Below are 27,059 nucleotides of genomic sequence, written 5' to 3'. Positions count from 1 at the left end.
AATGTAGCAACTGTGCCCTCTGAATTCCTAACCCCCTTTAAATATCTGTCCTCCCCTCTCCGCCCCCAGACTCACTACCTTCAGCAGCTCTTGGCTCTCAGGTGCTCTGCCGTCAGTTAGAAGTCTGGCCTCCCCAGTTCACATGGCTGAGCCGGGCACTCCGCTAGCCTCCATGAACTGCCTGAATTCTCTCTGGGTCACTGTCAAGCCCAGGACAACAAGAGCAGATCGCTCTGTGGGCAACATAATTTGCCCACAGTTTCTTTTTCTGTGCCCCACTGGAGGGTGATTGGAAACGAATGAATACCTAGCAAAATGAGGGTGCACCGATGCAGTTAACAAGTCGAAGGAGAGTAATTGGGTGCAACATGCAAATAAAAAGTGTTCTGACTGGTGCCTTTCCCAAAGATTGGCACCAGGTGCCTCCGCACCTCTTCCCTACGCCTCCCTACACGGCGGGCACGCCACCCCTCCACCAGCTGCTTTTCAAGCCAGGCAGGAGGGCTTCCTGGGCCTGCGGGAGGCACCCAGCTTCTGCTGCCGGTCTTCCCAGAGCCTTCCAAACCTTTCACTCTCCCTCCTCCCTCCTGAACCCCACTGTCCTCCCGACACCAGGGCGCAGGGAGGATCTGCGCCGGGAGCTCCACCCTCCCGTGGGCTCATTCACCTGTGAGGCTGCTCAGGCCTGCCTCTCCTTTTCGGCTTTATAACGGCGGGATCTGCGCCCCCTTCACCACCCAACACGGGGGATGAGCACAGAAAAAGGACTCAACAGAACCTGTCCACTGACACTAGGCCCATGTACCTCGGCCACCTTCTCAAACCCGCCCCTTCAAAACCAAACAAAAACGGCAAACAGGAAACGCTCGTCTTTTAAAAATTACTCTATTATTATCAAATAGAACCACAGTATCCAAAATGTAATTATAAAGTTCTATCCCCTACTAAGTGACCCCGCCCCGCCCCTCCGAGTGGCCGGCGGCCAAATCACGCCCCCCGTGCTGATTGGTTTCATCCATTTTATTGTCAAGGAAATTAACAGCCCGAAGGGGTTCCCCAGGTCCGCGCTCCTCCCCTGGGGCCCCGGGGAAACGCGGCAGCCAGCGACCTGGTCTCACTACCCCGCGTCCTTGGGAGGAGGGGCGAAGGGAGAGGGGGGCTCACAGCAAAGGGGCTCAGAGGCGCCCCGTCCCCGCCCGCCGGGCTCGGGCGGGGCGACGGGGCGGCCCGCGCGCTCACTCGCCCGTGTGGGTCCGCAGGTGGTACTTGAGCGACTGCTTGTAGCGGAAGCACTTGGCGCAGTGCGTGCAGGGGTAGGGCCGCTCGCCGGTGTGCGCGCGCTGGTGCTCCAGCAGGTGGTGCTTCTGCGTGAAGCGCTTGCCGCACTCGGCGCAGTGGTAGGGCCGCTCGCCCGTGTGGATGCGCCGGTGCTCCAGCAGGTGGTGCTTGCGGATGAAGCTCTTGCCGCACTCGGGGCAGGCGTGCGGCCGCTCGCGCGAGTGCACGCGGCAGTGGTTGGTGAGCTTGGACTTCTCGCTGAAGCTCTTCTCGCACTCGGGGCACTTGAAGGGCCGCTCGCCCGTGTGAGTCCGCTGGTGGCGCAGCAGGTGCGACGGGCGGCTGAAGCTCTTGCCGCACAGGCTGCAGATGAAGGAGACCTCGTGCTTGCCCGCGTGCACGCGCTGGTGGATGACCAGGCTGATGTGCAGGCGGAAGCTCTTCTTGCACTCGGGGCACGTGTAGGGCCGCTCGCCCGTGTGCGTGATCTGGTGCTTGGTGAGGCTGGACTTGTGGCTGAAGCTGCTGTCGCACTCGGGACACTTGTAGGGCTTGGGGCCGCCGCCGCCGCTGCCCGAGCTGGGCGACTTGGGGCGCGGCTTGAGCGCGTGCTTGGGGGCGAAGCCGGGCCCGCGCTCGGGCGAGGCGTAGCCGCCGCGGACGCGGTGGATGCGCTGGTGCAGCGTGAGCTGCTGCTTGTGCCGGAAGCTGACCTCGCACTCGGCGCACTCGTACGGCCCCTCCTTGATGTGGTTGCGCTGGTGGATGACGAGGTTGATCTTCAGCCGGAAGCTCTTACCGCACTCCATGCACGTGAAGGGCCGCTCGCCGCGGCGGTTCCGCTGCTGCTGGCTGGCCGCGCCCCGGTTCTCGCCCGGGTGCCGCTCGCCGTGCGACGGGGGCGCCAGCCTCTTCACCGCCGGGTTCCCCAGCTGCAGCGGCGGGGGGCTCTCCTCGCCCTCGGGGGACAGCTCCCCGGGCAGGGGCGGCGGGTACATGCCGGCCTCGTACCTCCCGGACAGCTGCCCGAGGGGCTGCAGGCGCTGCGGCAGCTCGTCCTCGTCGTCCTCGTCGTCTTCGTCGTCCTGCTCCTCCGTCTTGATCACGATGCCCTCTGCTCCGGGGACGCGCGGCGGGGGGAGAGAGAGAGACAAGTTGCCGTTAGGTGTTGCCTGACGCCCCTAACCCGGAGGAGGTAAGCCCCGCTTCGCCCTCGCCCGCGGCACTGCCTGGGCATCGTCCACCCCACGGCCTGCTTTCGGGAAAACGCAGCTCCCCGCTCCTGCGGCCCAGGGAAGCCGGGCCGGCCGCGGCGCCTGGCTCAGGAAGGAGCCCAGGCCTAAAATGGGCCAGTCGGAGACCTGCCTTGGAATTTCATGCAGAGGAAGCAGGGACGATGGCATCCTCGTGGTGGGATGCGGGCGCTGCGTGTGCCCATCGCCCGACGCCGCTGGCGGGCAGGGACTGGCAGGAAAGAAGGCACGTAGACGCAGAACCCTCTGGAGAGGCAGCGGGTCCAGGGCGCCTGAGGTTGGCATACTGGAGGACCTACCAGCTCTCCAAGCCGATAAACACCCCTTTCTTACTTAAGCACTCGAGGATTCGCTTTCTACCGGCAGAGTCAAAAGGGTCTTGACTCATCAAGTTCCGGACCTCGTCCCCCTCTGTGGTCTCGCCTCCCTGAACTCTGCTCAGCCTCGCTGGTCTCCTTTCCTGGACGCACCTGGAGAGTTCTCCTCAGGTGTCTTTACTGACCCTCCTCCGTGTCTCCAAATCGTGCCCATTACTTAACACCCTGCTCCAATCCTGTCTCCTCCTGAAAACATTGCTTGACCATCCCGACCTGCATCCCTCAGGCCCCCCTGAGCTGCTAGCACGTGCGGGGCGCCTCCCCGAGACTTAAGAACCCCGCCTTCTGATGGGGCACCTCACCTGCACAGGTGGATGACTCACCTGCACAGACTCTACCAGCCCTGACCCTGAAGCTGGGGTGGGGGGTTTCCTCTGCCTTTGCCACAAGCTCAGGTGTGCAATGCCCCACACGTGGTGAGTGTTCCACGAACACCCCAAATGGTGGATGTCCTCCTCCGCCGCCGGCCCTCCACCCTCTAGCCTGGCCCTTTAGGACCTAAGATGCTGGCTGTTCTACAGGGTCCCTGGAGAAGTCCGAGAGAAAAGGAGAGGCCTCCAGCACCTATTTGAATTTTCTCAGGTGCCTTGAACTCACCTGGCCCTCCCTAAACACTTAATTGGGGAGCTCTATTTTTAGTTGTCGACTTTGTGTGACATGAGAAAGTCATTCACTTTTGAGTCCACCTGTGAGATGGAAAATGCAATACTGTAATAGTCTGCATCTGCAGAATTCTCAAAAGCAAACAAATGAGAACTTTTTCAAAGCACCTCACACCTATGCTCTCTCATGTTCACAATATCTTATGGCAGACGTCAAGCAAGAATTATCCCCATTTCACAGACTTGGGGCATCCGAGCTTGGCACTATCAAGTAATGTCTCCAAATAAATAAAGTCAGACCTTTTCAGAGCTTGCAATTTAAGGACCAGCTAGTCTGTCCCCTCAACTGATAAGGAAACTGAAGCTGGCAGTGTTCGTGACCTGGCCAAGGTCTTCAAGTTTGTCAGTGACCGCTAGGCCACAGCACTTCTAGCTACTCCTCTGAACCCAGTTAAGTGGCAGTGTTAAAATCAGAACACAGGTGTGCCAAGTCCAGCTCAGGCCTCCCGTCGTAAGACAATGCTGCCTCGGTCCTGTCAGGACTCTCAGCAGGAAGTGACCCAGAACATCCCTGGAACACGATGCTTAAAAGATCAGGAAGGAGGAAGCAGCTTCAGAGGTTGGTAACTCATTGCCCTGGTGTTTAGCCTGAAAATAGGGTTGTTTATGAAAGGCAGAGGGGGAAGTATGGGCCTTGGAAGATTTAAACTCTCCTTGAGTTTCCAAGTTGTTTTTTCTTAATGAAATAAGAATGAAACAGTTGGCCCTAAAATTCAGGTCTCGAAATCCCACAAAAAGCTTACAGTATTACTAAATGGTACTAACAGAATTAATGGGAGTGTTCAAAGGGCAATCTGGAATTGCTCTTATGAAGCTCCCATTCAACGAATTCTCACAACTTGCCTTGTGTCTTTCACTATTCTCTAATGAAAGACAACATGGTATATTAAGATTTCTCGAATATCATGCAATTATTTAAATATAAGCAGTTAGGTACACATCTTTTGACCAAGAACAATGTCCATATTTTATGTGCAAAAAAGCAAACTGCAAGGGTTAAAATAAAATGAAAAAAAAAATTTTAAATCATCAAAATAATACTTTTAAAAACCTAAATAAAATGGATGTGGATACATTTCTAAGTATAAATAATATAGTAACTGATATGATGGCTAATGACTCTTTTGCACATAAACATACAAAAACCAAAACCCAAGTGGGTTCTACCAAATTTTCAAGGAGCACGCAGAATTCCTATCTTACACACTATTTTTAGGATACAGAAAAAGGGAGCAAAAGCTTCCCAGTTCCTTTGATAAGTCTAGTATAATCTTAATGATGATTCCCGAAAAGTTCAGGTTCACTTCATTTATGAATACAGTTGTAAAATTCCTGAATAAAATAGCGGCTAAGTCTAGTAGTGTATTTAAAAAAATACACCACAATGATCAGACAGGGCTTTTCTCAGGCCTGCGAGGATGGTTTAGCATCAGAAAACTGACCACAAAAGATGTCCTGGCCGTGCTGCTGCAAGGCCGCTTCCTCACTGTTTCCTTGTCCTCCCAGGGAGCAAGGATGTGCAGAATGGTGACCCTGAGGCCTTGCGATTAAACAAAAATGATGCCTAGATTCTACCAGAGAAAGCAGCCTCGGCCATTTACAAAGATGTGCTCTTCAAGGGTGGAAATCTTCAAGCCAGTTGAGGCTTCCAGTGTGACAAGGGAATGACCAAGGACACGTCAGGAGATGGAAGTTCTAGCATTGCCACTAGTGTGGGACCTTCTCTGCCTGTAGAGGGAGGGGGCCGGAGAGATGATCTCCGCCAGCCCCTGATGTCCTCATCTGACCTGGTCTTTGGCTGTTAACACCCTCTTTCCTTGCCGGGAGACGGATGCTTTTAAATCCCGAGGCAGGGAAGCTGTGCCTAAGGCCATGCTCGGTTCTGTCACACCTGCTGAGCCCTCAGTGTCACAGTGCCTCTCTAAAGGAGACCACAGCTTCCCCACAGGCACCAGCCCCCCACTCACCCGCGCAGTTTCTCTGCTGCGCCAGCATCTGCTTGAGCTCACTGAACCCGCCCGAGCTCTCCGTGGACGCCTCCAGCGGGTTTTCCGGCTCCTGCATGTCCAGGTCCGGCTGCTCGCCGCACGGGTCCCCCAGCTCCGAGTCCTGGAAGCCATGCTCCTCCACCTGGCCCATCAGGGGCTCCGGCGTCTCCAGACTCTCGGAGCCCTCGTCGTTGGTCTGCACCTCGATCTTAATCACGATGCCGTCGTGAGCTGAGAAGGTGGGGGCGGGGTGGGGGGAGGGCAAAAGAATCCAGAACATGTTCATTCCACCTGCCCAGGGTTTTGTGGCCCTAGAATTTATATTTCCAAAATTCTTATTTTAGAGACCCTGAAGAAATATCCTGGGTTGGCAGTGAGTAGGCACGGACACTGTGTAGCCTTGAATATGAACTGCAGTCAAGTTAAAAGAGACGCAGGTTTGTTTCCATGACCCCCTATAATTTTAAAACAAGGGTTTCTTTTAGAAAGAGATCCTAATTCCCTTTCCCAGGAGGTCAGCCAAAGGCAACAGTTTCTCTGTCTCCCCCTCAACCAGGCTAATAAAGAAAAGGCTAATCGTCTGGTCTCCCCGCACACCTTTTCAACACTTCCCCACCAGGTGTCCTACAGATCAGAGGCCCCCAGCCCCTTCCTGGCCCCCGTTTACAGGCATAAGAGGGGCTGCGGGGTTCGTTTTGCGTTAAACAGCATCTGATTACACACATGGCCCTGACATTTTTTTTTTAATCTGCCTGTACATCTGTAGGTTAATTTCAAATGTCGTTACACACATAGGCATCACTTTCAATAAACAGGATTCTAGCGCACATTTTTGTTCTTTAGTGCAGTATTTTTTCCCCTTTTAACTTGCCTCACTCCCCACTCGACAGGTGCGACCTTCCCAGGTAATCCCCGTAACTGCCCTCACACTTTTCTCTATGCTTATGTAGTGATTTATCACAGCACGTTTACATCTATGTTTTTCCTTTCTGGCCATTACAGGTTTAAAAAAAATAAAACTGCCTCATACATAATCCTCTGTTGCTTTTCTCACCCAAATATCGTGTAGAAATCCCCTCACACCGATTTCTGTAGGCTAACGCGTTCCTTTTCAAAGCTGCGTGCATTCCATGGTGAGGATAATACAGCAACGTGCTCCACCATTTCCTCATTGACAACATTCACTTTCCGCTGCCAGGCTTTTGCCATGAACAACACTGCCATAAACATGTGTTTATATCTCTAACCATAAAATAGTGCTTTTATTTTTATGAGAGTCCCAGGAGTGGGACTGCAGGGTAAAAAATTTTAAATATTTTAGATTTTGACAGGTGTCATCAGACTGCTTTTCCACAGGCTGTGACTATTCACATTTCTACCAGCCCTTTTCCCCACGTGCCTGCTGGCAAGACACCACTGCTCTTTTTAATATTCCTCAGTCTGATGGGTATAAAGTGATAACTTACTGATACTTTAATTCTACTTCCCTGACGAGGGTAATTTGAATATCATTTCTTTTATTTATTGGCCTTTTAGAGTTGATTCTATGTGAACTCTGTTCTGTCAATTGGTCAGAGTCCTTTGATTCCTGTATTAAAGATAACCCATTTTCTCTTACTGGCATTTCAAATATTTCCCCCAAATCTATCATTTGTCTCTGTGTTACCTTTTATCATATAACTTTCCTAAAGTTTTCATCTTGTCAAATATGTCCCTCTTTCTTACGGCTCCTGGGTTTTCTTAGTTAAGAGGGTCTCCTCTGGTCCTAGATGGTTCATCTGATCTCCTAGATTTTATTCCCAGGTTTTCTTTTTTACATTTAGCTCTTTATTCCACCTGAAATTTCTTTTTGTCTTGTGTATAGTGTGAGGTAGGGGTCAACTTTATTTTCTCGCATATGGGCAGAGCTGTGCTAGCATAAAGCCCCTTAAAGGTTGAAACTCACTGTTAATTAAGGAAATTATAAACATATATGCATGAACATATTCATTCATCCTTTGAATGTTTATTCAATAGCTATTTATTGAGCACCACCTATGTGCCACGCATGTTCTAATGGTGGGACACATCAGTGAACAAAACATAGCTCCCCGCTCTCCTACATCTCACATAAGGCAGTAAACATAGTTAATAAATTATATATATATATTATTTATTATATATAATAAATTATATGGTATGTTAGAAGGTGATTAAGTGCTGTGGAAAAAGGAAAAGGCACCAGGAACCCAGTGAACGAAGCCCCTCACTGTCCTTCACCGTATCCACCTGTCCCGCCCACACTAAAGTGAACCACGTTGCCCAGAAAGCAGACCGCCCAGTCATGCTAGCAACTGATGCCACATGACCTAAAGCTGGGTTCTTTCGGATGCTTGGCAGTCCTTTAATTCCTCTCTGATCAGCCAAGTAATCGATTCCCAACAGCTGGGGAGCGGACCGCATACAAAGCAGCCCTACTGTCCCAGGTTGCACTCCGCACAGCCTCCCACGCAGACCGTGCCTACCTTCCCTCCAAGTTGACTCTCCAAAGACATCTTCATCCTATTCTCTGTCTTACAAAAAACATAAAGTCATCCACACTCAGGTCCTGGGCCTCCTCCTGCTCCAGCTCGACGTCATCCCCCTGCATCCCCTTCCTCCCGTGTCCCTCCTCCGGCCTCCTCTCTTCTGGGCTCTGCACGACATCCGCAACTATGACTCCAGCGTCGGAAAGATACCTTCCCTGACTTCACAACTCCTGAAGGTATTTTGCTTGCCTCCTCCCTAAGATAAGTTTTTAAAACCATGTACCCGTTTGCACCTTTTTGAATAAATAGACAAAATGCTTCAATCACTGCTAAGGATGTAATTTCTGGAGTACTGTAAATATTGATATTTTAAAATAAACTCTTCCATTGCCATTTAATGTTGCCAATGGAATCTAAGAACCCTAGCAATTTAAAACCCACCATTATTCACTTAAAAAATACACGAACAAGTTCTTCTTTGATACTTGGAGTTTTAAGATCATCCCTTTTCACCATGGACTTCTATTTCCATTCCCACTTTACCCACAGAATTTTAGCCTAACAGACCATATTTATGCTTAGGTGCCTTCCTAATCAGCTCATCTACTGCACAGAAATGCGTATGTAAATGGAAAGATTAATTTTGCTTTCACTTCCAATAACCACAGGGTTCTAAGTGTTACTTGTCTGCCTGGCTTAAGTCATCCTTAGTTATTATTATTGTGGAATGAAAAATAATTATTCAAGATAGGAAACAAAAAACCTGTAGGAAATGTATCTCTTACAAGGATGCATGGGGACTTTTTCCCCGATTAGTTCATTTATCTGAGAATGAATATTCTTATTGCTGGAGTGAGACAGCGTTCAGAATAAAATCTGCTCCTATCTTTCATTTTTATAAATATAACCATTGGAAGAGCTCATTTACATAGATCTGTAGCTGGGCTGGTGGGAGCTTTGTTACGGAATCATCACTCCATTCTCTGAACTTCTGAATTATAAATACTGCAAAAGCACATGGTTAACATATCATCAAAAATTGTTTTTAATGACCTATTAGCTGACAACTTAATTAGGTTCTCTTTCAATTTTGTCGAAAGCTAAGTATTCCAAACGATCTAACTTCCAAGAGGATTCGCCATCCAGGCCCCAGAGCCACCAATGTACTTCTGGTTCTGTCCCCCAACATTCTGGCTTGGCTCTTTGTTTCGTGAGCCAGAGGCCTTTTTATACATCAGAGAAACACTCCATAGTAAGGCAGGATGGGCAGGAGGTGCCTCCTCTTTTGTTCTCAGTGGTAGGAGACATGGGACATGGGACCAACACTAGAGGGACCGCAGGTGTCAAGCACCCTCACTGACACGCTTTATGAAGGACAACAGATGGGCAGAGACTTGGAAGCTGAACCCGCAAAGCCCTCTGTGTTGTGCCTTCTTGGAAAGTCTCTTGTACCCCGGGGAATGGGTACTGCAGCCTGAAGACCACTGCCTTCCCATCCTGACCTCTCCTCAAGACCCCCACTCCACCAGACGTCCCAGGCCGCTCCTAGCCCATCGTGAGCGTGCTCTTCTCTGACCCCCCAAGCACTCGTCTGCCCCTCTCTATGGCATCTAATTCTTTTGCCCTTGAAATGGGCATCGGTTACACCTTTTCGTGCCTCTCCCCCGCTTGTTACACAGCAGGGAAACCAGTGTTTCCCACCAAAAAGGTCTCTCTGCCCCAAACAACTTCTGAAAGAGTTCTGACAACCAGAATGCATTCATAAGCAGTAATCTGTTCTCCCATTAAAAAAATTAATCAAAGACACGTACATTGTGGGAATATAGTTTATGACCAAAGGTAGCACTTCAAACCAGTGGGAAAAGGTTTAGGCAAATGAAGTGGAGACAGCTGGCTTCCTGACTAGAAGGAAAAAACCAAAAAAAACATCTCCACATATCTCACCTCAAAATAAGTTACGGATGAATCAAAACTTTAGACATAAATAATGAAATCATACTAGCATTAGAGAAAAGCACAGCTTTTTCCCCTCTCTCCTTCCTTCCTTCCTTTCTTTCGTTTCTTTTTTTCTCAACAGCGTTGAGCTGAGGAACAGGCTACCCTGAGACCCTCTGGGACTTCAGAGATTCCTTCTGGAAGCTGTCTGGTCAGTCACACCAAACATATTAAATGTGCACAACACATATCAACTATAATCTTTTGGTGTAAATTTTTTGGAAAAAATTTTTTGTAGCTTTGCCTTGACACTGTTTGGTGATAAGAAACATTTAATTTGTGATAGGTTGTTAATCTCTGTAATCAAATTTCTTCATAAGAACTCTTCTGAGATGGGAAAAATCTCTCCTACAAATTGTTTTCAAACGTATTAAATGTTTGTGGACACTAAATTTAATAATTAATGAAGCTGGTATAATGTTATATTGGGAGACACAGTTAAACATTTAATTATTTACATTTTGTAATTTTCTGGAGCAAAAAAATATCTTATTTCAGCTTTCAAATATTTTTATAGATTTTTGAAAAGCTCATAGGTCTATGGCCTGTGATCATAATGTTTACTGAATAAAAGAGGCCAAGTAAGTATTTCTACACTTGGTATGAAGCCCACCCACCATAAAGAAAATTTCTGGCAAATCTGAATACATAGGAACTTAAAATTAATAAATTGGAACACAAAAATTTTAAACAGCTACATCACAGATACACACAAAGGTAAACCATAAATTTGGAAACATATTTGCATACGTAAGACAGACTACAGCTAATATCCTTAATATTTAAAAAGCTTTTATAAATCAATAATAAAAAGATGAATAATCCAAAAGAACAATGGGCAAAGGATAATTCATAAATAAGACATACTGGTGACCAACAAATACGTGAAGATATGCTCAACATCACTCTTACAGAGTGCGTGAAAACATCAAAATATTGTCTTTTCTACCCATCACTCCGGCAAATAATAAAAAGATAATACCACCTATTGGCATGGGTGTGGGGAAACAGGTTTTCTCATGTATAGATGAGGGTGTGTAAAGTGGCACAATTGTTTTGAAGGACATTTGCTAATATCTATTAAAGTTTTAAATGGGTATATCCTTTGACCCAGAAAGTCTACTTCTAAGTAAGTTTCAGACGAGTGCATGAAGATTTACTTATAAAGGATGTTTAGTGAAGCACTGAAACTTGTGAAGACTCTAAATGCATATCAATGGGAGTTTGTTTAAAGTATGATATCAATATACAGAATACTACAGTCTGCTATTTAAAAAAGAGACTTACATGTTTTGACATGTAAAGATGTCAAAGATATTTTTGGAAAAAGCAAGTTCTAAACAATGTACTTCTATATTGTTTGAAGAAATTTTTTTAACAATGAGAAAGTATTATATAATTAAGGCTGTGTGTGTGTGTGTGTGTGTGTGTGCGTGTGTGTGTGTGACTATACGCACATAAATTGGAAGGAATAAGCTGTTGACTCTTCTCTCTCTTTTTTTTTTTTTTGGCTACACCGTGCAGCCTGTGGGATCTTAGTTCCCCGACCAGGGATTGAACCGGGCCCTGGGCAGTGAAAGCGTGGAGTCCTAACTACTGGACCGCCAGGGAAGCCCCGATCTGTTGATTCTTAAGGGAGAATTATATGGGACTTTCACTTTCTCTGCATTTTTTCTTTTTGAATTACACTGACGCAACTTCAGAGTTTCATTGGAAAGTAAAAACCAGCGTGGCCACATTAACTTTCTCCACCAGCTCAAAGCACAGGAATGATGGCTGCCATGGGCTTTCCAACATTTTCATGGCTACACTTTCTGTTAGATTTTTTTAAACCTCGGTATATTAATTTTTAAAATCTTCTTTAAAAAGTTATATGTACACATAGGCCAGAGGGATGAAGGGTTCTTCAAACCTCATTTTTAAGAAGCTCCCCTCCACCCCCCAACCTGCTCCCCAGAGGCAATCACTTTCAATTCTTCTAGCTGATTCTTTTGTCACTTATATTCATAACTCTACATAACATAATGGCATTGCTACTCCTTGAGTTTTCAATTTTAAGCATAATCTACTGACTTCCAAGAGCTGGAGGTAAGGACCACCTCTTCCCCAACCATCCACATCTCTTCCAAACCCCTGATTTTTCCCAGCCTGTAATTCTGGTTGAATTAATGTTGGGTGTTTACATGATTGGATTATGTAAGTGCTATTTAAAATTGAACAATGTAGGGCTTCCCTGGTGGCGCAGTGGTTGGGAGTCCGCCTGCCGGTGCGGGGGACACAGGCTCGTGCCCCGGTCCGGGAGGATTCCGCACGCCGTGGAGCGGCTGGGCCCGTGGGCCATGGCCGCTAGGCCTGCGTGTCCGGAGCCTGTGCTCCACGGCGGGAGAGGCCGCAGCAGTGGGAAGCCCGCGTACCGCAAAAAAAAAAAAAAAAAAAATTGAACCATGTAGCATGCTATAAGTACTCTTCTATGCCTGTAAACCTATTTGCTTCCCCTGGAGCTAGTTTTCTTTTCTTTTGCTTAGCTTACTATTAATTACCACAAAGTCAGCTCCAGTGTCTCCCCCCACCCTGCTCTATAACTCTCCTCTCAGAACATCCAAACATAATGGGGATTCCTCGGTTTTACCTACTTGAAGAAAAATTTTCTGGAACCTCTGGTATGCTCCAGTGTGGACTGGTGCCTCCAGATCCACAGCTGTCTTTTGGGGATCCCCTTCGGCAGCACCCCAGGGATTCCTTCCCCTCTCTTGTGCTGGAGCTCCTTACACCTCTTTCTTGGTTTACTTCCTCATTTGGCAAAGTACCTGCCCCAGCTTGAGAAAGGGCGCATGGCAGACCTTGAACGTCTCAGTATCTCGATTTCACTCTCATATTTAATTAGATTAGTCTGTCTAGATATCAAATTCTAGAATGTTAGAAAATATTTTCCAATTTTAAAATTTAAAGAATTTTAAAGGAATTATCCTACGGTCTTGTAGCTTCCAATACTGTTGAAAAGTCCAATGCCATTCTAATTCTTGTTCCTTTGTATGAACCTGGTCTTTCTCCCAGAAGTTTGTCAGATCTCCTGGGTCCTCAGTTGCGCTGAAATTTCTTGCTGAAGTATTTAAGGCTGGATCAATTTTCATCCACTGTTCTGGACAGTTGGCGGGCTCTTCGATCTGGAAAGCTGTCTTTAAGCGCTGGGAATTTTTCCTGAAGTCTTTCATCTCTAATTCCCTTCTCCCTGTTTTTGCTATTTTTTATCCCGATATTTCTATTATCTGGACATTAGACTTCCATCCTTTACTTTTCTTATTGTCTCCCTATTTTCTTTTTTGTCTTTTTGCTCTATTTTCTGGGCTGTGTATTCAACTTTATTTTCTAACAGTGCTACTGAGTTTTTAATTTGCATTATTATATTTTTAATTTCTAAGAGTTCCTTTCTATTTTTTTTTAGATAAGCATTATACTTTTGTCATGGATACATTCACTTCTTTTATCTCTCTAAGGAATATGAAAAAATGTATATTTTAAATGTATAACTATATATAAGTATTTAAACATATTTCCCCCCCCCACCCCGTATGGTCTCTGTTTCCTTGAAATTTATTTTTTCTGCTTTTTGTCTCCTTTGTCTCTGTATATTAGAGGCTCTTCCCAAATGCCTTGTGGTTCTTGGTTGTCCATTTATATTAAAAGTTGAATAGTCAGAAAAGAATTGCAAGTTTGGTGCATTCAGGTAGGGCTCGGTTTCCCAGCAGGATTGTTTAGCTAGATCATCTCCCTGGGAAATCTCCTGGGCTGGCCCCAAGCATCTCCAGATAAGACTCTTCCAATATCCTGCCCTGAGGGTTTAATCTTGGATGTGAGCATCATTTTGGGATTCAGGTTAGGGAAGAAGGCTAGAGATCTCAACATCTCTGTCAAGCTTCACTCATTCCCTTGTTTTCAACATGGCACCCACCCCAATCACGCCTGGTGTCCACGTCCAGAAACCCTGTTGTTCACCATCTCCAGAGAATAAGCCTTGGTCACCTACCACGGTCGGGTGAGGCAATGGAGGGAAATGGCAGTGTTTAAAGGCCTCTTAAGATGTTTGACCAATGTTCTGTTTTTAGCCTCACCTTTACCCCCATTTCCAAAGACACCTGGAACCTCTGGTACTGCTAGTTCCCGAGTCTTGAGCAGGGATGGGGGTGGAGTGCAAACTGGGTTTCTTCCCTAACACCAATTTTGGATTCTGCTTTCTCAATCAGCGATCACCCGGCCATCTGCTCTCAGCCTTCCAAAACTTAGCTGCCGTTGTCTCCTTGTCCGTTCCTTTTAAAAAAAGTCCCTTCGCTCTCGTTTTAGAAGGACTTGGGGAGGTGGGAGTAAACACACGGTCAATCTGCCACCTTTAACTTGGAGTCTTTCTTCATGCGTTGTTTTATAAAAAACTTATTTTTACTGAATAAGAAGTAATATACTCTCACTTCTTAGGGATCTTAGTTCCCCGACCAGGGATCGAACCTGGGCCCTCGGCAGTGAAAGTGCGGAGTCCTAACTGCTGGACCGCCAGGGAAGTCCCTACATTATCCACTTCTATACCATTAACTTCCCGTATCAACTGGCTCATTCCTGTCAACATGTCAAACAGGCTTCGGCAATCCCCATCTTAAGCAAACAAGAGTCCCCACGCTGCCCGGCCCGCCAGCGTTTCTCTTCCCCACCCACAGCTACACTGGAACAATCTCCACTTCCTCGCCTCCCATCCACTCCTCAACCCACTCACAGGCTTCCACCTCAGTCGTGCCACCAACGTTTCTCTTTCTTGCTAAGGTCACTGATGCTGCCAATCTGCAAATCCAATGGACACTTCGCGCAGTCTTTGCCTAACTAAACCACACTGCAGAATTCAACACTGTTAGCCACGCTCCCTCCTTCCGGAAACACTCTTCTCTTGAAATACCCAACAATGCACCACCCTGATTTCTTGCTACCTTTCTGGCCACTCCTGTTTCCTTTGCTTCTTCTGGTTCCTCCTCCTTTTTCCAAATCCTACAGCAGTGGTTTTCAACCCTGGCTGCACATGAGAATCATCTTGGAAGCTTAAAAACAAACAAAACTAACACCTGGGCTCCACCCAGACCCAGATATTCCAACTCTCCAAATCTACTCTAACAGTCAGGGCTCCAAGCCAAGGGCACAGGCTGTGCTCTTCCTCTTCTCCCATCCAGGCTGGGAAAGCTGATCCCGTCCACGCTACCAAGGCCCACACGTCTGTCACTAGCTCAGGGCTCTTCTGTGAGCTCCAGCCTCCTTTGTTCAGCTGCTTTCTCAACACCACCTCCTGGACGTGTCCTGGGACCTCACACCTAACGCGTTCCTGTCGTTTCTCTGGGTTGGAACCTCTTGTCGTCCCCCACCTACCCTCTCACTCACGTCACGACCTGGACTCATCCGTGGGACCCCCTCTCCTCATATTCGACATCCGCCAGCCACCGACGCCAAAATACACCTCGCAAATACCCATGGTGCTCCCTGGGCTATGCCAGGCCTCCTACCTGGGCTACAAAGAGAGCCCCCTCGTTTCCAGTCTTTCCTCCCTCTGAGGAGTTCTCTTCCGAGTAACGGGAACTCCCACTTGTGCTTCCACTAAAAATCCCACCTCCTCCGAGGCCTTTGCTGAGCACCTGGTCCCAGTAAGGCCTTTGCTGCTGCGTGTCCCAGAGCCCTGGATGCCTGTCTCCACAACACTATCACAGTGGCTGGCTGTATTTTTACATATGTGGGGTGTTTAGTTTGTTAACATCAGTCTCTTGACATAGTACCTGGTACAAAAAATATTAGATGAACTTAATAATAAACATACAAGTGAAAATATGGTGTAAAAACTCCTCACGTGTGATTTTGGTGACTGTATAACCGTCTATCATAATGTAATATAATATTTGTACATCTTAATCCATATTTTTGGATTCTTTTCTAGGCTATAGACTCTCAGAAAGGAAATTATTAGGTTAAGTAAATGAACATTTTAAATATTTAAAACATATTTGAAGACCAGAAAATATCAAATTGCTTTTTAAAAAGACTGAAACTATGTACACTGTATGAGAACTTGGATTTCAGCCATGGCTTCTGGCTTGTTTGTTTTATTCTGCTAATTTGTTAGGTGACAATGGTCCCTGGCTTCCCCAGGCCTCCTGTTCGCCCTTAAAGAGCCATGAATGGGAGCCCCGGCTTGGAGGATTTTGAGAGCAGGGTCGCTATCTGAGTCACCTTCAGGTCTCCTTGCCCTTAGGGACCCCAACCACAAATACTAGTTTATTGAATGCATTTACTCAGCCAGTTCACAAAACTGTCATGTTTGGTGTATTTGGAACCATGAAAATTCTCAATTGGTATCACCCTTTGGGTCTGGCCCAGGGCTGGCCTTGTGGCCACTCTTCTAAGGGGGAGGACACACAAATGACAGGTGACCACTGGCTCTGATAACTGCAGACTCACAGGACAACCCTGCTACCCCGAGGCCAGGGCCTTGCACACACACAGAAGTGTGAGTTTACAGCTGGCCCATGGGGCAGTGGTTCTCAGTCCTCGCCTGTCCTCCCTCCAGTCAGGCTCCTAGTGGCTGAGACGGTTAGTGGAACAAATGGCACATTCCAGCCACACAAGGCAGCCTCTGTGAGGCCGCCGCTGCCCACAGAAGCTCCGGCCTTAGACGCGCCTGTACCAGAACGAACCCCGCCTGGGGCCGAGGGGGCTGGAGTTATGTGCTCTCAATTCTGGCCCCACTTTGTGGGAGGCCCACCTGTGATGAGGGTTGAACAAGCAGACGGAGGAAGGGGTCCACGTTCCCATCCCAGCCCTTCTAAGAAGATGCTACAAAAGCAGTACCCGGACCACAAAACCCCACGGGGACATCGGATGGATTCTAGGATTTTTACCACAAACCACCCCTCCCCTTTCTCATTCTTTGCCTCCTAAGCCCTCTTTCTGATTTCTTCTCCTTTGAATCTCTCCGTTCCCACTGACACCTGTTTTTGGATGCGGCCACTCAAACCTTTCACATACAGACTTGTTTTCCTCCAAACAAAAGATCACTCTGCCCCGTGCCACGCCCTGTCCCAGGACACCCACTCTCACCTCATCTACTTTTTTTTTTTTTTTTTTGCAGTACGCAGGCCCCTCACTGTTGTGGCCTCTCCCATTGCGGAGCACAGGCCCAGGGGCCATGGCTCATGGGCCCAGCCGCTCCACGGCACGTGGGATCCTCCCGGACCGGGGCACGAACCCGTGTCCCCTGCATCGGCAGGCGGACTCTCAGCCACTGCGCCACCAGGGAAGCCCCTCACCTCATCTACTTTTAAATCCATCTTTTTTGGCTGCCAGAATGAATTCAGGATCTGCCTCTTCCCTCCACTTAAATCTCAGACAAATCTCTAGAGAGTGATGATGGCTTAGGGTTTCTCTGAAACACGCCAGCACTTATTTTTCCTCAGGGTCCTGCCTCTTCTGGAAGTTACCTCTGCCCTCACTCCATGGGGCCGACATGCCTGCACGTGATTCTGGACCTCCTCCTGGTGCCAGAGTCAATGACATTACTTCATACAAGACCTGGCTGTTGGCCCCAGTGAGTTCTGCTAGATTATCCTCCTTTTTCAAAGACAGGATCACCCATGACATCTGGCTACAAAGGACAAGGATCTCCTCCCACGGAAGACCTTCAAGGGAAGTGATGCAAGGCCAAGGGCAATTCCAAAGAACGAACCACACCCCGAAAGCACTGCCGTGCAAGTGTGAGGGCTGCTGAGCGGCCGCTGGGGAAGGGACGGCTCCCCACGCAGACGGACACAGCAGCTGGCGTGTCCTGGGCCACTGGAACCTGCTGGTCAGCACGCCAAGCCCTGGCTATCAGTACCAGTTTTGTTTCACGGATGAGAAAGCGGGCCTCCAAAAGGCCGAGTAATAAAAACCACAGGGCGAGGACGCAGAGAAGCTGGGGTTCAAGCGCCGGCAGCCCGACGCTGGCGTCTGCACCCGAGCCCGCGGCCAGGCCGGCCTGCGCTTCTCCACCGCCTCGCCTCACTGCCTCGTCTGGACCGCCCCACATACTGGAGGATGCTTCGGGTAAAGTCCGTGTCTGTCCCTGTCCTTCCACGCACCGGCCACAGGACCAGGGACGTGGCCCTCCTCTGGGAGCTCGAGGCTCACTCGCACCAGCATCCCGACAAGGGAACGCCTTTCTGCCAGTTTTGGTTCTGTTTCCCGCAAAGAGTGAGGTGACGCTCGGTCGCGTCAAAAGCTCCCCGAGACAATGACCGCAACGGCATTCCTAGCTCAGCCGCTAGGGCCACTGGCGATCAAGGAGGCCCCAGGCAGGTCCCAGCACCTGCGGGCTTCCCTGAGGCACTCAGCCTGCTAACACAGCCCTCTGGGGCCTACGGTGGGTTGTAACAGCCCGTGCCGCCTGGCAGCCACTCACCTGCACTGGGGTCCGCAGGCGCCTCACCCTCTTCTGAGTCCTCTTGCTCCTGCATGGCTGGCCTCTCCCCGCGCTCCATCTGAGACATGAGGTCTGGTTTGGAAATTGCATAGTCTGCGCAGGAGAAAGCAAAGAAGATATCCTATGGGATGAGTTCGCACTGGATGCTACAAAGATGTCACCTGTGTGAGTGGGACATCGGGAGCAGCTGCCCTAGCCAAGGCCGGCAATGCTGCAGAAGGAAGGGCCAAGTTTCCAGCCCTTCTCCTCGGTGCACACAGAGTGGGTGTGCGCACGCGTGTGTGTGCATGTGTGTGTGTGTGTTAACCGCGCCCTGGGTCCTCCCAGCGGCACCAGCTCTGGGGCACCACTTGCCCACTGATGGAAACTGGTTATCTGTGGCTCACAGGTGGCCAATGCCAGCTCAGGTTTTCATGACAAAGGGAGAAGATATCTGAAATTTTATAAATTAAAAAACTGATCTTGATAAAATATAGAAGCCATGAAACAAAACACTGATAGGTTTTTTTTTTTACATTACAAAAAGTTAAAGTTCTTTGGAAATAAATTTAAAAGATAAAGAAACTTGGAGAAAATAGTATCACACACACACATTTATAAAAAATAAGGCAAAGGATTAATGTCCGTAATTATATATAAAGAGCCTCTACAGTTAGTAAAATAAAAAATCAAAGATATGAATGGGTAATTCGTAGAAAATATGCAAATGGCCAATAAACATATTAAAAGATGCACAAGCTCCCTAATCATCAAAGGGATACACGTTACAATAATGCGGCGTCATTTTTCACCATCAGGAAAGACAAATCTTTACAATAGGAGAACCTCAGTTCCGGCCAGGGTGTGGAGATGGCGTTGTCACACTGTTACGTGAACATACACAGCCCTGGGTAGGGCCCATGGAAGTGCCCGTGACACTGTAAACGAGCACCCTCTTTCCTCCGCAAACCCACCTCCTGGAATGCATCCCACTGAAATACTCGCGGAAGAGCACAGAGATGCTGATTGCAACCCTCTGTGGCAGCGAGAAGAGGGACTCAGGCTGCTGCTCGTCAACAGTTCTATATCAACAGCCCGACGGTTCATCGGGAACACTGCACTGTCTTTCGAGCAGGCCTCTGCGCTGACATGGAAAGCTGTCTCTGACTACTGTTAGGTAAAATAAGTGAAGGATCCTATTTGTGCAAACCACAAACCGCGTGTGCACGCGTGCAGCAAAATGATGAGAAACAATATCGGCCCAAGGGTTCACGGTGGTTACCTCTGGGGAGCAGTGCTGGCTGGGGGTGGGGATTGCTCTTGTTCTTTGTTTTACAAATCTAAATTGTTCCATTTTCACAATTATGTATATACTTCAAAAAGAACAGAAAAAAATAAAAAGTTACCCCATGGAGAGGTATATATGTATAAAATTAACAATTCCAGCAAGGATCGGATTTTCTATACAACAGCTTATTTAATGTTTTTCTAATTTTTTTGTGCCCAAAGAGTTCCCCATGTCGGAGAAAAGGAAACATATAAAACTAAAGCCTGTTTTCCAGGTCCTCATCCTCAAATACTCTCATTAGCGAAAACAACAAGACTCCACCGACTGTGGGGTATGAGAGATCCCAGTGAAATCGCAACTCCCTGGCAGGGACCTAGGACGATCGTTTACTCCCCGGGTCATACCTCGTCTCTGCACGAGCGGGACGAGAACCTGGGGGACGTAAGCTCTCGATCGACGACAGTGTTCAGCCACCTAGGCGGTCTATCAGGAGGGCTGACACCTGTCCTAGCTCCCACACGGGCAAGGTGTGAGGATTAAATGTCATTCTCATAAAGCACCTCACACTCTGCTTAATAATAGTTTGCTGGACAAACTAATTTCAAGAGAGATATATATATATGTACGTATATATATATATATATGTATATAGGGGCCATGGGGAAAATAATATAAAGGTGAGAGACTGCTGACGTCTGAGTCTGTCCCCTGGCCCCCGCGGGTAGGGGGGGGGTCTCTGCTTACGAGCTGTGCTGATCTGTGCTGTGCTGAGGTATGTGGGTATATGGGTGTCTGCTCTCATTTGCTGTGCTCTTGAAAATTGTCTCTGGGAGTTCAGAGCTCCCGGGACTCCTAAGGAACCCCCAGCTAGCAGGCGGGAAGCCGCGGGCAGCGAAGCCGTCTCCTTACCCATGGAAACCAGAGACTCGTAGTTGCCCCGCATCACGTTCTTGTACAGCTCCTTCTGCCACTCGGACAGGTTCCCCCACTCCTGCTCCGAGAAATGGACGGCCACGTCGTCAAACGTCACAGGGACCTGAAACCACACAACAAGCTCAGCTCGGACCAACGGGAAGGCATCACGGGCCCTCAGCCGCCAGATCTGAAGGTTGCCAATGGCTCTGGCCCCCTGGGCCTGTTTCAAAACTCTTAGGACTGGAGTGGGAAAGGCCCAGAGGCCGAGCGGTGGGTTTTCACCAAGGACCTCTCTAGAAATCAGGAGGCTTCAGCCACTGTCCTGGCCCGAGAGAGTCGGGGCCCCGTGATGTCTGGTCCTTTCCCTCTCTAACAGGACAGTCCCTGCTGCTGTAAAGTGTGGACCAGCAGCAATGGCACCACTGGGGAATGCTAGCAATGCAGACTCTCAGGCCCCACTCGAGACTCACTAATTCAGATTCAGCCTTTAGTAAGATCCCCAGGTGATTCGTGCACACAATACAATCTGCAAAGTGCTGGCCTAGGCCACCGGTCCACGCGTTTTCCCTCCATGAGGCTGTGAAAAGGGGCCGTAGCATAAAAGAACAGGAAGAAAACCAGTTCACGTTTAAGTGCTTTCCTCTGGGAAACAATACAAAAGTCTAACCATCCTCTGTTTCTTTAGGATACCTCTGGAAATCATATTTTTACTGGCGTTAACGTGATTTATGAGTTTACTGATAAAAATGCTGAGCAGGACACCGCCCTGTAACATTTCACCACGTCCTCCCTCCACCTCCACGGGGAACCACACAGGTTCACACTTGTCCACAGCTCGACCACTTGGCCTTCAATTTGCCTTTTATCCTCAGACATCACAGACTGAACGCCTTCTACACTGACAGCCCCCATCACTAGGTCGTCTCTCTAATCTATAGCCTATGCTTTTATCAACAGGAGAAATCATTCGGTTTTGCTGCGTCCTGTTCTCAGCAATGTGAAGTTGGTGACTAGGTATCATCATATTGTTTTCCTTCTTAACCATGGCTTTCCCTTTCTTTGATATTAAATTCCTAAAACACATTCCAGTCCCGGTCACTCCTCGGGAAGCCCCGGTTGGGATAAAGTTACCTTGGGAACTTCTCCATTGCTGCCCGGGGGCAGCCGTAGAATCCAGAAGTTTCTGTTCTTCAGCAGGTTCTCCATGTTCTCCAGCCGCCTCTGCAGCAGCCCGTACTCCTGCAGCAGGGTCCCCAGCACCACCCATTTGCTCTCCAGGTGGTTTGCAAACTCCACGGCCGTCTTCTCGCAGTCGGCTATCTTTTTCTCATTTGTCCCAGTCCTGCCCTCCAGGGTCAGGAGCCGCATGGCTTGGGCCTCCAGTTTCCTCTCCACCGCTTGGACGGCAGCCCACACGGCCAAGCGGGTGATCTCCGCTGTTGGGAGTGGTGTGTCCTTCTGGGCCGCAGAAGAGATCTGGAAGGGGGTATCCTTTTGGGAAACCGGGCTCTGGAGCAGGGGGTCCATGTCAGTCTCGGGAACTGTGGGGGAAAGGGTCAAGGGGTCTCTCTCGGGAACTTCGGGGGAGTGGAGTGGGGCTTCTTGATGATGGGTGGAGTGGGAGAGAAGCGAGATCTCTGGTTCAGCAGCAGCTGGGGGTAGATACGGGGCCTCTTCTTGGGAAGTCAGGGGGCCCTGGATCTGAGTCTCTTGCTCGGAAGCGGCAGGATACAGGAGTGAGGGTCCCTTCTGGAGCACATGCGGCATTCGGCCAGAAGTCTGTTGCTTGGGAGCGCTGGGAGTCTGGGGTAGGGAGCCTTGCCGGGGAATGGCGGGAGACAGAGAAGGAACTTGTTTGGGGGGAAGAACGTGGGATTGGAACAGAGTTTCTCGAGGGAGTCCAGCAGGGGCCTGACGCGGGGTTTCCTCTTGCACAACGCTGGGGAATGACAGAGGTGAGGAGCGTTGGGTCTCCATGTCCAGCTGCTGGACCTGTGTTCCAGAAAGAAAGGACAGGACTGAAGGCCAGAGTCTCCAGCTGGCAAATAAATCCCCCAAAATAAGCACCTACATTAAAAGGGCTTCAGGCTTCGCAGCAATAAGATATGTTCCATGGACATGAATCTCTTCTTGAGACCCTAGCATTGATCTACACATCAATGACAACAGCTAATAACAACAAATAAAAGATGGTTATGCCACCTTCTGCTTCTACAGAGCCATCTCCTTTTTCACAACATACACTGCACAGGTGTCATCTCGTGAGTAGTGGTGTGGAGAGGAGAAAGGATACTGGCCTTGAATCAGAACACTTGGCGTTCAGTCCTGTCTACACCAATGCTGCCCGGGTTGCCCTGGCCCAATTACTCAACTCCTCTGTTCTCAGCGACCTCAGCCACCAAATAAGGGTCATTAACACCTGACCCAGCTGCTGCCTCACTGAGTTCTTCGAGCATTGAGCGTTACATAGAATAAAACTTTGAAAAACAATAGAGCAGAATTTTGTCAATGCCAGGCTAGCCTAAGACTGCCAGCAAGCTGGGGCTGGTTCTGTCAAGGCACTTACCCCGAAGGTGAGCTTGACATCCAGTCCCACCGCTTCTACTTGTATTATCAGGCAGTCGTGGTACCCATGCTCTTTCCCTCACTTTGTCCAACAGCGATGACACACAAGTACCTTAAGCTTCCCAGACTCCTTGATAAAATCTGCACTGTTGACTTAATAACATTTCTCAAAGGGTTGATATGGTAGAGGTTTGCCTTTGAGGCACGCTCAGTGGACCCAGCCCCTGCTGGAGAGGCTGAACGGGCTACCGTGCATTCAGGTTGGCTCCTGCTACATACAGAGAAGACAGACAGACAGACACTGAGACAGGTGTGGGAGTGGCCATTCAGACTCTCCTGAGGGAGCCAAGGTTCCCGGGGCTGATGGTCCCCGGCGGGTAGGTGGACCCTGGCCATCCGGAGTCCTCCCCATGGCTCGTGAGCTGGGGAAAGAGGAGGAAAGGAGGCCTGGAAGGACCAGAAGCAAAGCTGAAGTCAACCAGTTCTGAGAGCTGTGTCAAGGTTGGTGGGGACCAGAACCAGAATAAAGACCGAGTCCTTCAATTACTTGAAGGGGGTTTCAATTATTCACACTCTCCCCATTCCCCACCTTGCCATGTCCATGTTCAGGGAGTGCTTGTGTCATCAAAGAAGTGAAGCCAAGGTCTTCTGAGTGACCAGCTCTGTATTTGCCTATCCAGAATGTCAGCATGTTTACTGGAACTGAACGGAGTTTCTTCCATATCAATGTTTGTCCATTCCCTCATACCCTTCCTTCGCTCAATCTGCTGAATGGCCGATTACTGTGTGCCATACAGAAGTGGGCTTTAAAGTAACTGAAATGTCCCTTTTCTTCGTTTGAAAATTAGCATATTCCTGGTGTCCACTCTGAAATACAGTAGGTGCCCAACAAATGTCTACTGGATGAATAGTATAAATGACCGGGTTACAAAGAAATTATTAGAGTTAATAATGAAGTGCCTTGCGTCATCTATCAAAGACTCATCTAAACCTATTTATACCTTCTGTTGCTTGCTTTCATTTGTTCATTCATTCACTTATGTGTAGCTTAACTGAGACAGCATCACGCTTTTAAGACAAGGATGGAAGATTTAAGGCCTTGTTCAGGCAAAAGGTTTTTGAGGTGGTACGACCCAATAGCTTTGCAGGGAACCAGATGTGAGGGCTAATTAGTCAGCCCTGACAACTCTCTGGCATTTATGCACCATGAACTGTGTTTTAAAGGGTTATCTAATTTACTCTCCACAAAACCCTATAAACAGGGACCACTAGAATTCTTATCCACACTTAGCACAGGAAGTTGTGGAGGCTTGGAGAGGCCAAGTAACTGGCCCAATGTCACACAGCAGTCTGGCTCCAGAGCCTGGGCTTCCGCCTACACTGTAGGTCGCCTCTAGGCCTCATCTGTCAGATGAGAGAGCTGGTCAGTATGTGTTCTGAATCCTCTTTACCTCTAAGATTCGGAGGCTTGGAGATTAAACAAAGACCTGTGGGAAGGTCCTGCCCATAGACGTTTCCATCTAATGCTGGGGTCAGGGACCCCTTTGAAAAGCTGATGAAAACTATGGATTCTCCCCCTCAAAAAACACACATGGGCACATACGCCAAATCCTGCGAGCACTTTCAAGGGAATCACAGAGCCCTGAAACTGAAGGCTTGTCGACAACTAAGCCACCTCTCAACTCTTCACAGGCGAGGGCAAGGCTGGACGACCTCTGGGATAGGAGCCTCAGACACAGGGAAAGTGACGAGCATAATGCAACACAACAGGCACATGTATGGCCCTGTCCTCACAGGGGGATTAGGGTATTTGCCTACAACTAGTAGGAGGAAGGGGAAATCCCCAGGGGCCAAGTTAGTCCCCCTGAGTAATACAGGGGCTTAACTGAAACAATGAAGAGAAGCTTCAGGACAGTAAATTAAGCCATTAGCGCAAGACATCTTTGCTAACTAGTCTACTCAGAGCTCAAAGGAAAATACCAGTTCTTTGCTCTCTATTATTAGACCGTCTCTGTCCATTTCTGGATTTGGAGGACTGTAGAGCAATGAGGGGCCACAGGAGCACATCCCCTCCGCCACCCCCAAATAAAAGCCCCTTGCTGTAATTTCACCAGTCCCAGTAAACCTGTGGCTTGATACCACCCTAAGCAGAAAGAAATGGCCAAAGAGAGGAATGGAGCTGTAAATATAAAATGTGAGATTAATAAGCCTGCATTCGCAAACTCTTGGGGGCAGGGGGAGAATTCTTCTGGTTCTCATTTCACAGGATTTAACCCACCTTCCCTACCCCATGTATCCTAAGAGGATGGAGTCTCCAGGATTCATTCATTGGCAGAAAAATACATAATCACACCTGACTTATAAAGAAAGCCGTGCCACTGTCTTGTATGACCCAGTGTGGTTCACCCAGAATTATATACCTACCATTCAAGGGTCCTGGAGATCTAAGCATTTAAAAATCATTTTATTTTATTTTCCCAAGAGTTTTATTATTCATATTATCATTATCATTCTTATTATTATGATCATTTTTTGTAAGACCTGAGAGGCTCTTTAGAAAGTCCTATATCCCGACCCCTTCCTGCACACAACAGGAAACTGAGGCTCAGGGCACTGCCCCCCATGCAGCAATCCTCCTCACAACACGGCTACTGCATCTCAAAGAGCAGGTCTGAGGGGAGACTTTGAGACTGATTTTTAAGAATGGTCCACTGAAGAGGCAAACCAGCCCCCAAACCCTTAGTAGCGTGCTCCCCAGACCCCATCCGTCTGGACACCAGAATTCAACCGGGTCCCCCGGACGCAGAGACTGGAGGCCGAGGCGCCCGAGCCCGAGGGTCACCTGCTCCTCACACCGGGGACGCTCGGCTGGGCGCTGCCCAGCCTCTCAAACGGCCGTCACCTCCCCCCCGACGGGCCGCGTCGCCCGCGCGCCGGCCCCGGCCCCCACCCGAAGGGAGGCCGCCGCCAAGGCCGCCCCCTCCCCGTCCAGGCCCGCGGCCCGGAGGCAGGCATTTTTGCGGACGCGGGCGCCGAGCCATGGTTGACTCGCTACGTGACCTTGGGGCAGGCAGGGCCGGTCGCCGCCAGGTGTCCGTGCCTCAGTGTCTCCGCTCTGCGAAATGGGGAGAGCCGCGTCAGCGTCGCGCTCCGGCCGCGAGAGTCTCGGCGGGGCCGAGCTCTGCGGAAAACGTGCGGCGGCAACCCCGACGGACGCAGCGCCGGCTCCGCAGAGAACGAGGCGCGCCGCCCGGGTGCCCGCCTCCGGGCCCGCGTGCGTGCCAGGCCACAAGCGTCCCCTCAGCCGCGCCCGGACGGCGGACGGCTCCCCGCGCGTAGCCCCCGCCCCCACCTAGCAGGGGCGCGCGAGACCTCCGGTTCCCCCGCCCCCACGTCGCGGCGTTTCCGTCCCTTACCGAGACCCCAGGCCGGGCCGCCGAGCCCGGGACGCGCAGGCCGTCCCCAGGGCCCCGAGTCCGCGCGTCCGTGCGCGCGCGGGCCGCCCTCACCGGAGCCGGGGCCGCCTCGGCCATGGCCCTGTGCTGTCCGGCCCGGGCCGGAGTCGCCGCCGCCGCCGCCGCCGCGCGGCCCCACGCAGGCCGGCCCCTGGGCTCTCCGCAGGCGGCGCCGGCCCGGCCCGGCCTTCCCCGCCCGGGCTCTCGCGGCCGTCGGGCCCGGCCTGCGCGGGGCGGGCGGGGACGGAGCGGCCGAGCCCGGCGGCGGCGTCGGAGCGGGTCGCGCGGCGGTGCGGGCGGCCCGGCGGGCTGCGCCCCGGC

The 27,059-nt window shown here is 49.7% G+C and overlaps 1 protein-coding gene across 3 annotated transcripts; it reads right to left on the bottom strand.

Moving 5' to 3' along the window:
- Window positions 1-1,005: 1,005 nt before the first annotated feature.
- On the bottom strand, window positions 1,006-26,829 carry ZNF777 (zinc finger protein 777). 3 transcript variants are annotated; one of them, XM_060156428.1, is made up of 6 exons: window positions 26,700-26,829; window positions 21,850-22,710; window positions 20,713-20,839; window positions 18,516-18,629; window positions 5,538-5,789; window positions 1,006-2,392 (listed from the first exon to the last, which is right to left on the bottom strand). In XM_060156428.1, the coding sequence occupies exons 1-6, from the start codon at window positions 26,814-26,816 to the stop codon at window positions 1,236-1,238; spliced, it is 2,628 nt and encodes an 875-aa protein (XP_060012411.1). In that variant the 5' UTR covers window positions 26,817-26,829; the 3' UTR covers window positions 1,006-1,235. The 3 variants fall into 3 exon arrangements, with proteins under 3 accessions (XP_060012411.1, XP_060012413.1, XP_060012414.1); XM_060156430.1 differs by lacking the exon at window positions 26,700-26,829 and adding an exon at window positions 23,873-24,343; XM_060156431.1 differs by lacking the exon at window positions 26,700-26,829 and adding an exon at window positions 23,285-23,810.
- Window positions 26,830-27,059: the final 230 nt, after the last annotated feature.

Source organism: Lagenorhynchus albirostris, chromosome 8, assembly GCF_949774975.1.
Source record: "Lagenorhynchus albirostris chromosome 8, mLagAlb1.1, whole genome shotgun sequence".
Lineage (NCBI taxonomy): Eukaryota > Metazoa > Chordata > Mammalia > Artiodactyla > Delphinidae > Lagenorhynchus > Lagenorhynchus albirostris.
The sequence above is the reverse complement of the archived record's forward strand: the minus strand, read 5'-3'. Positions and strand labels throughout refer to the sequence as shown.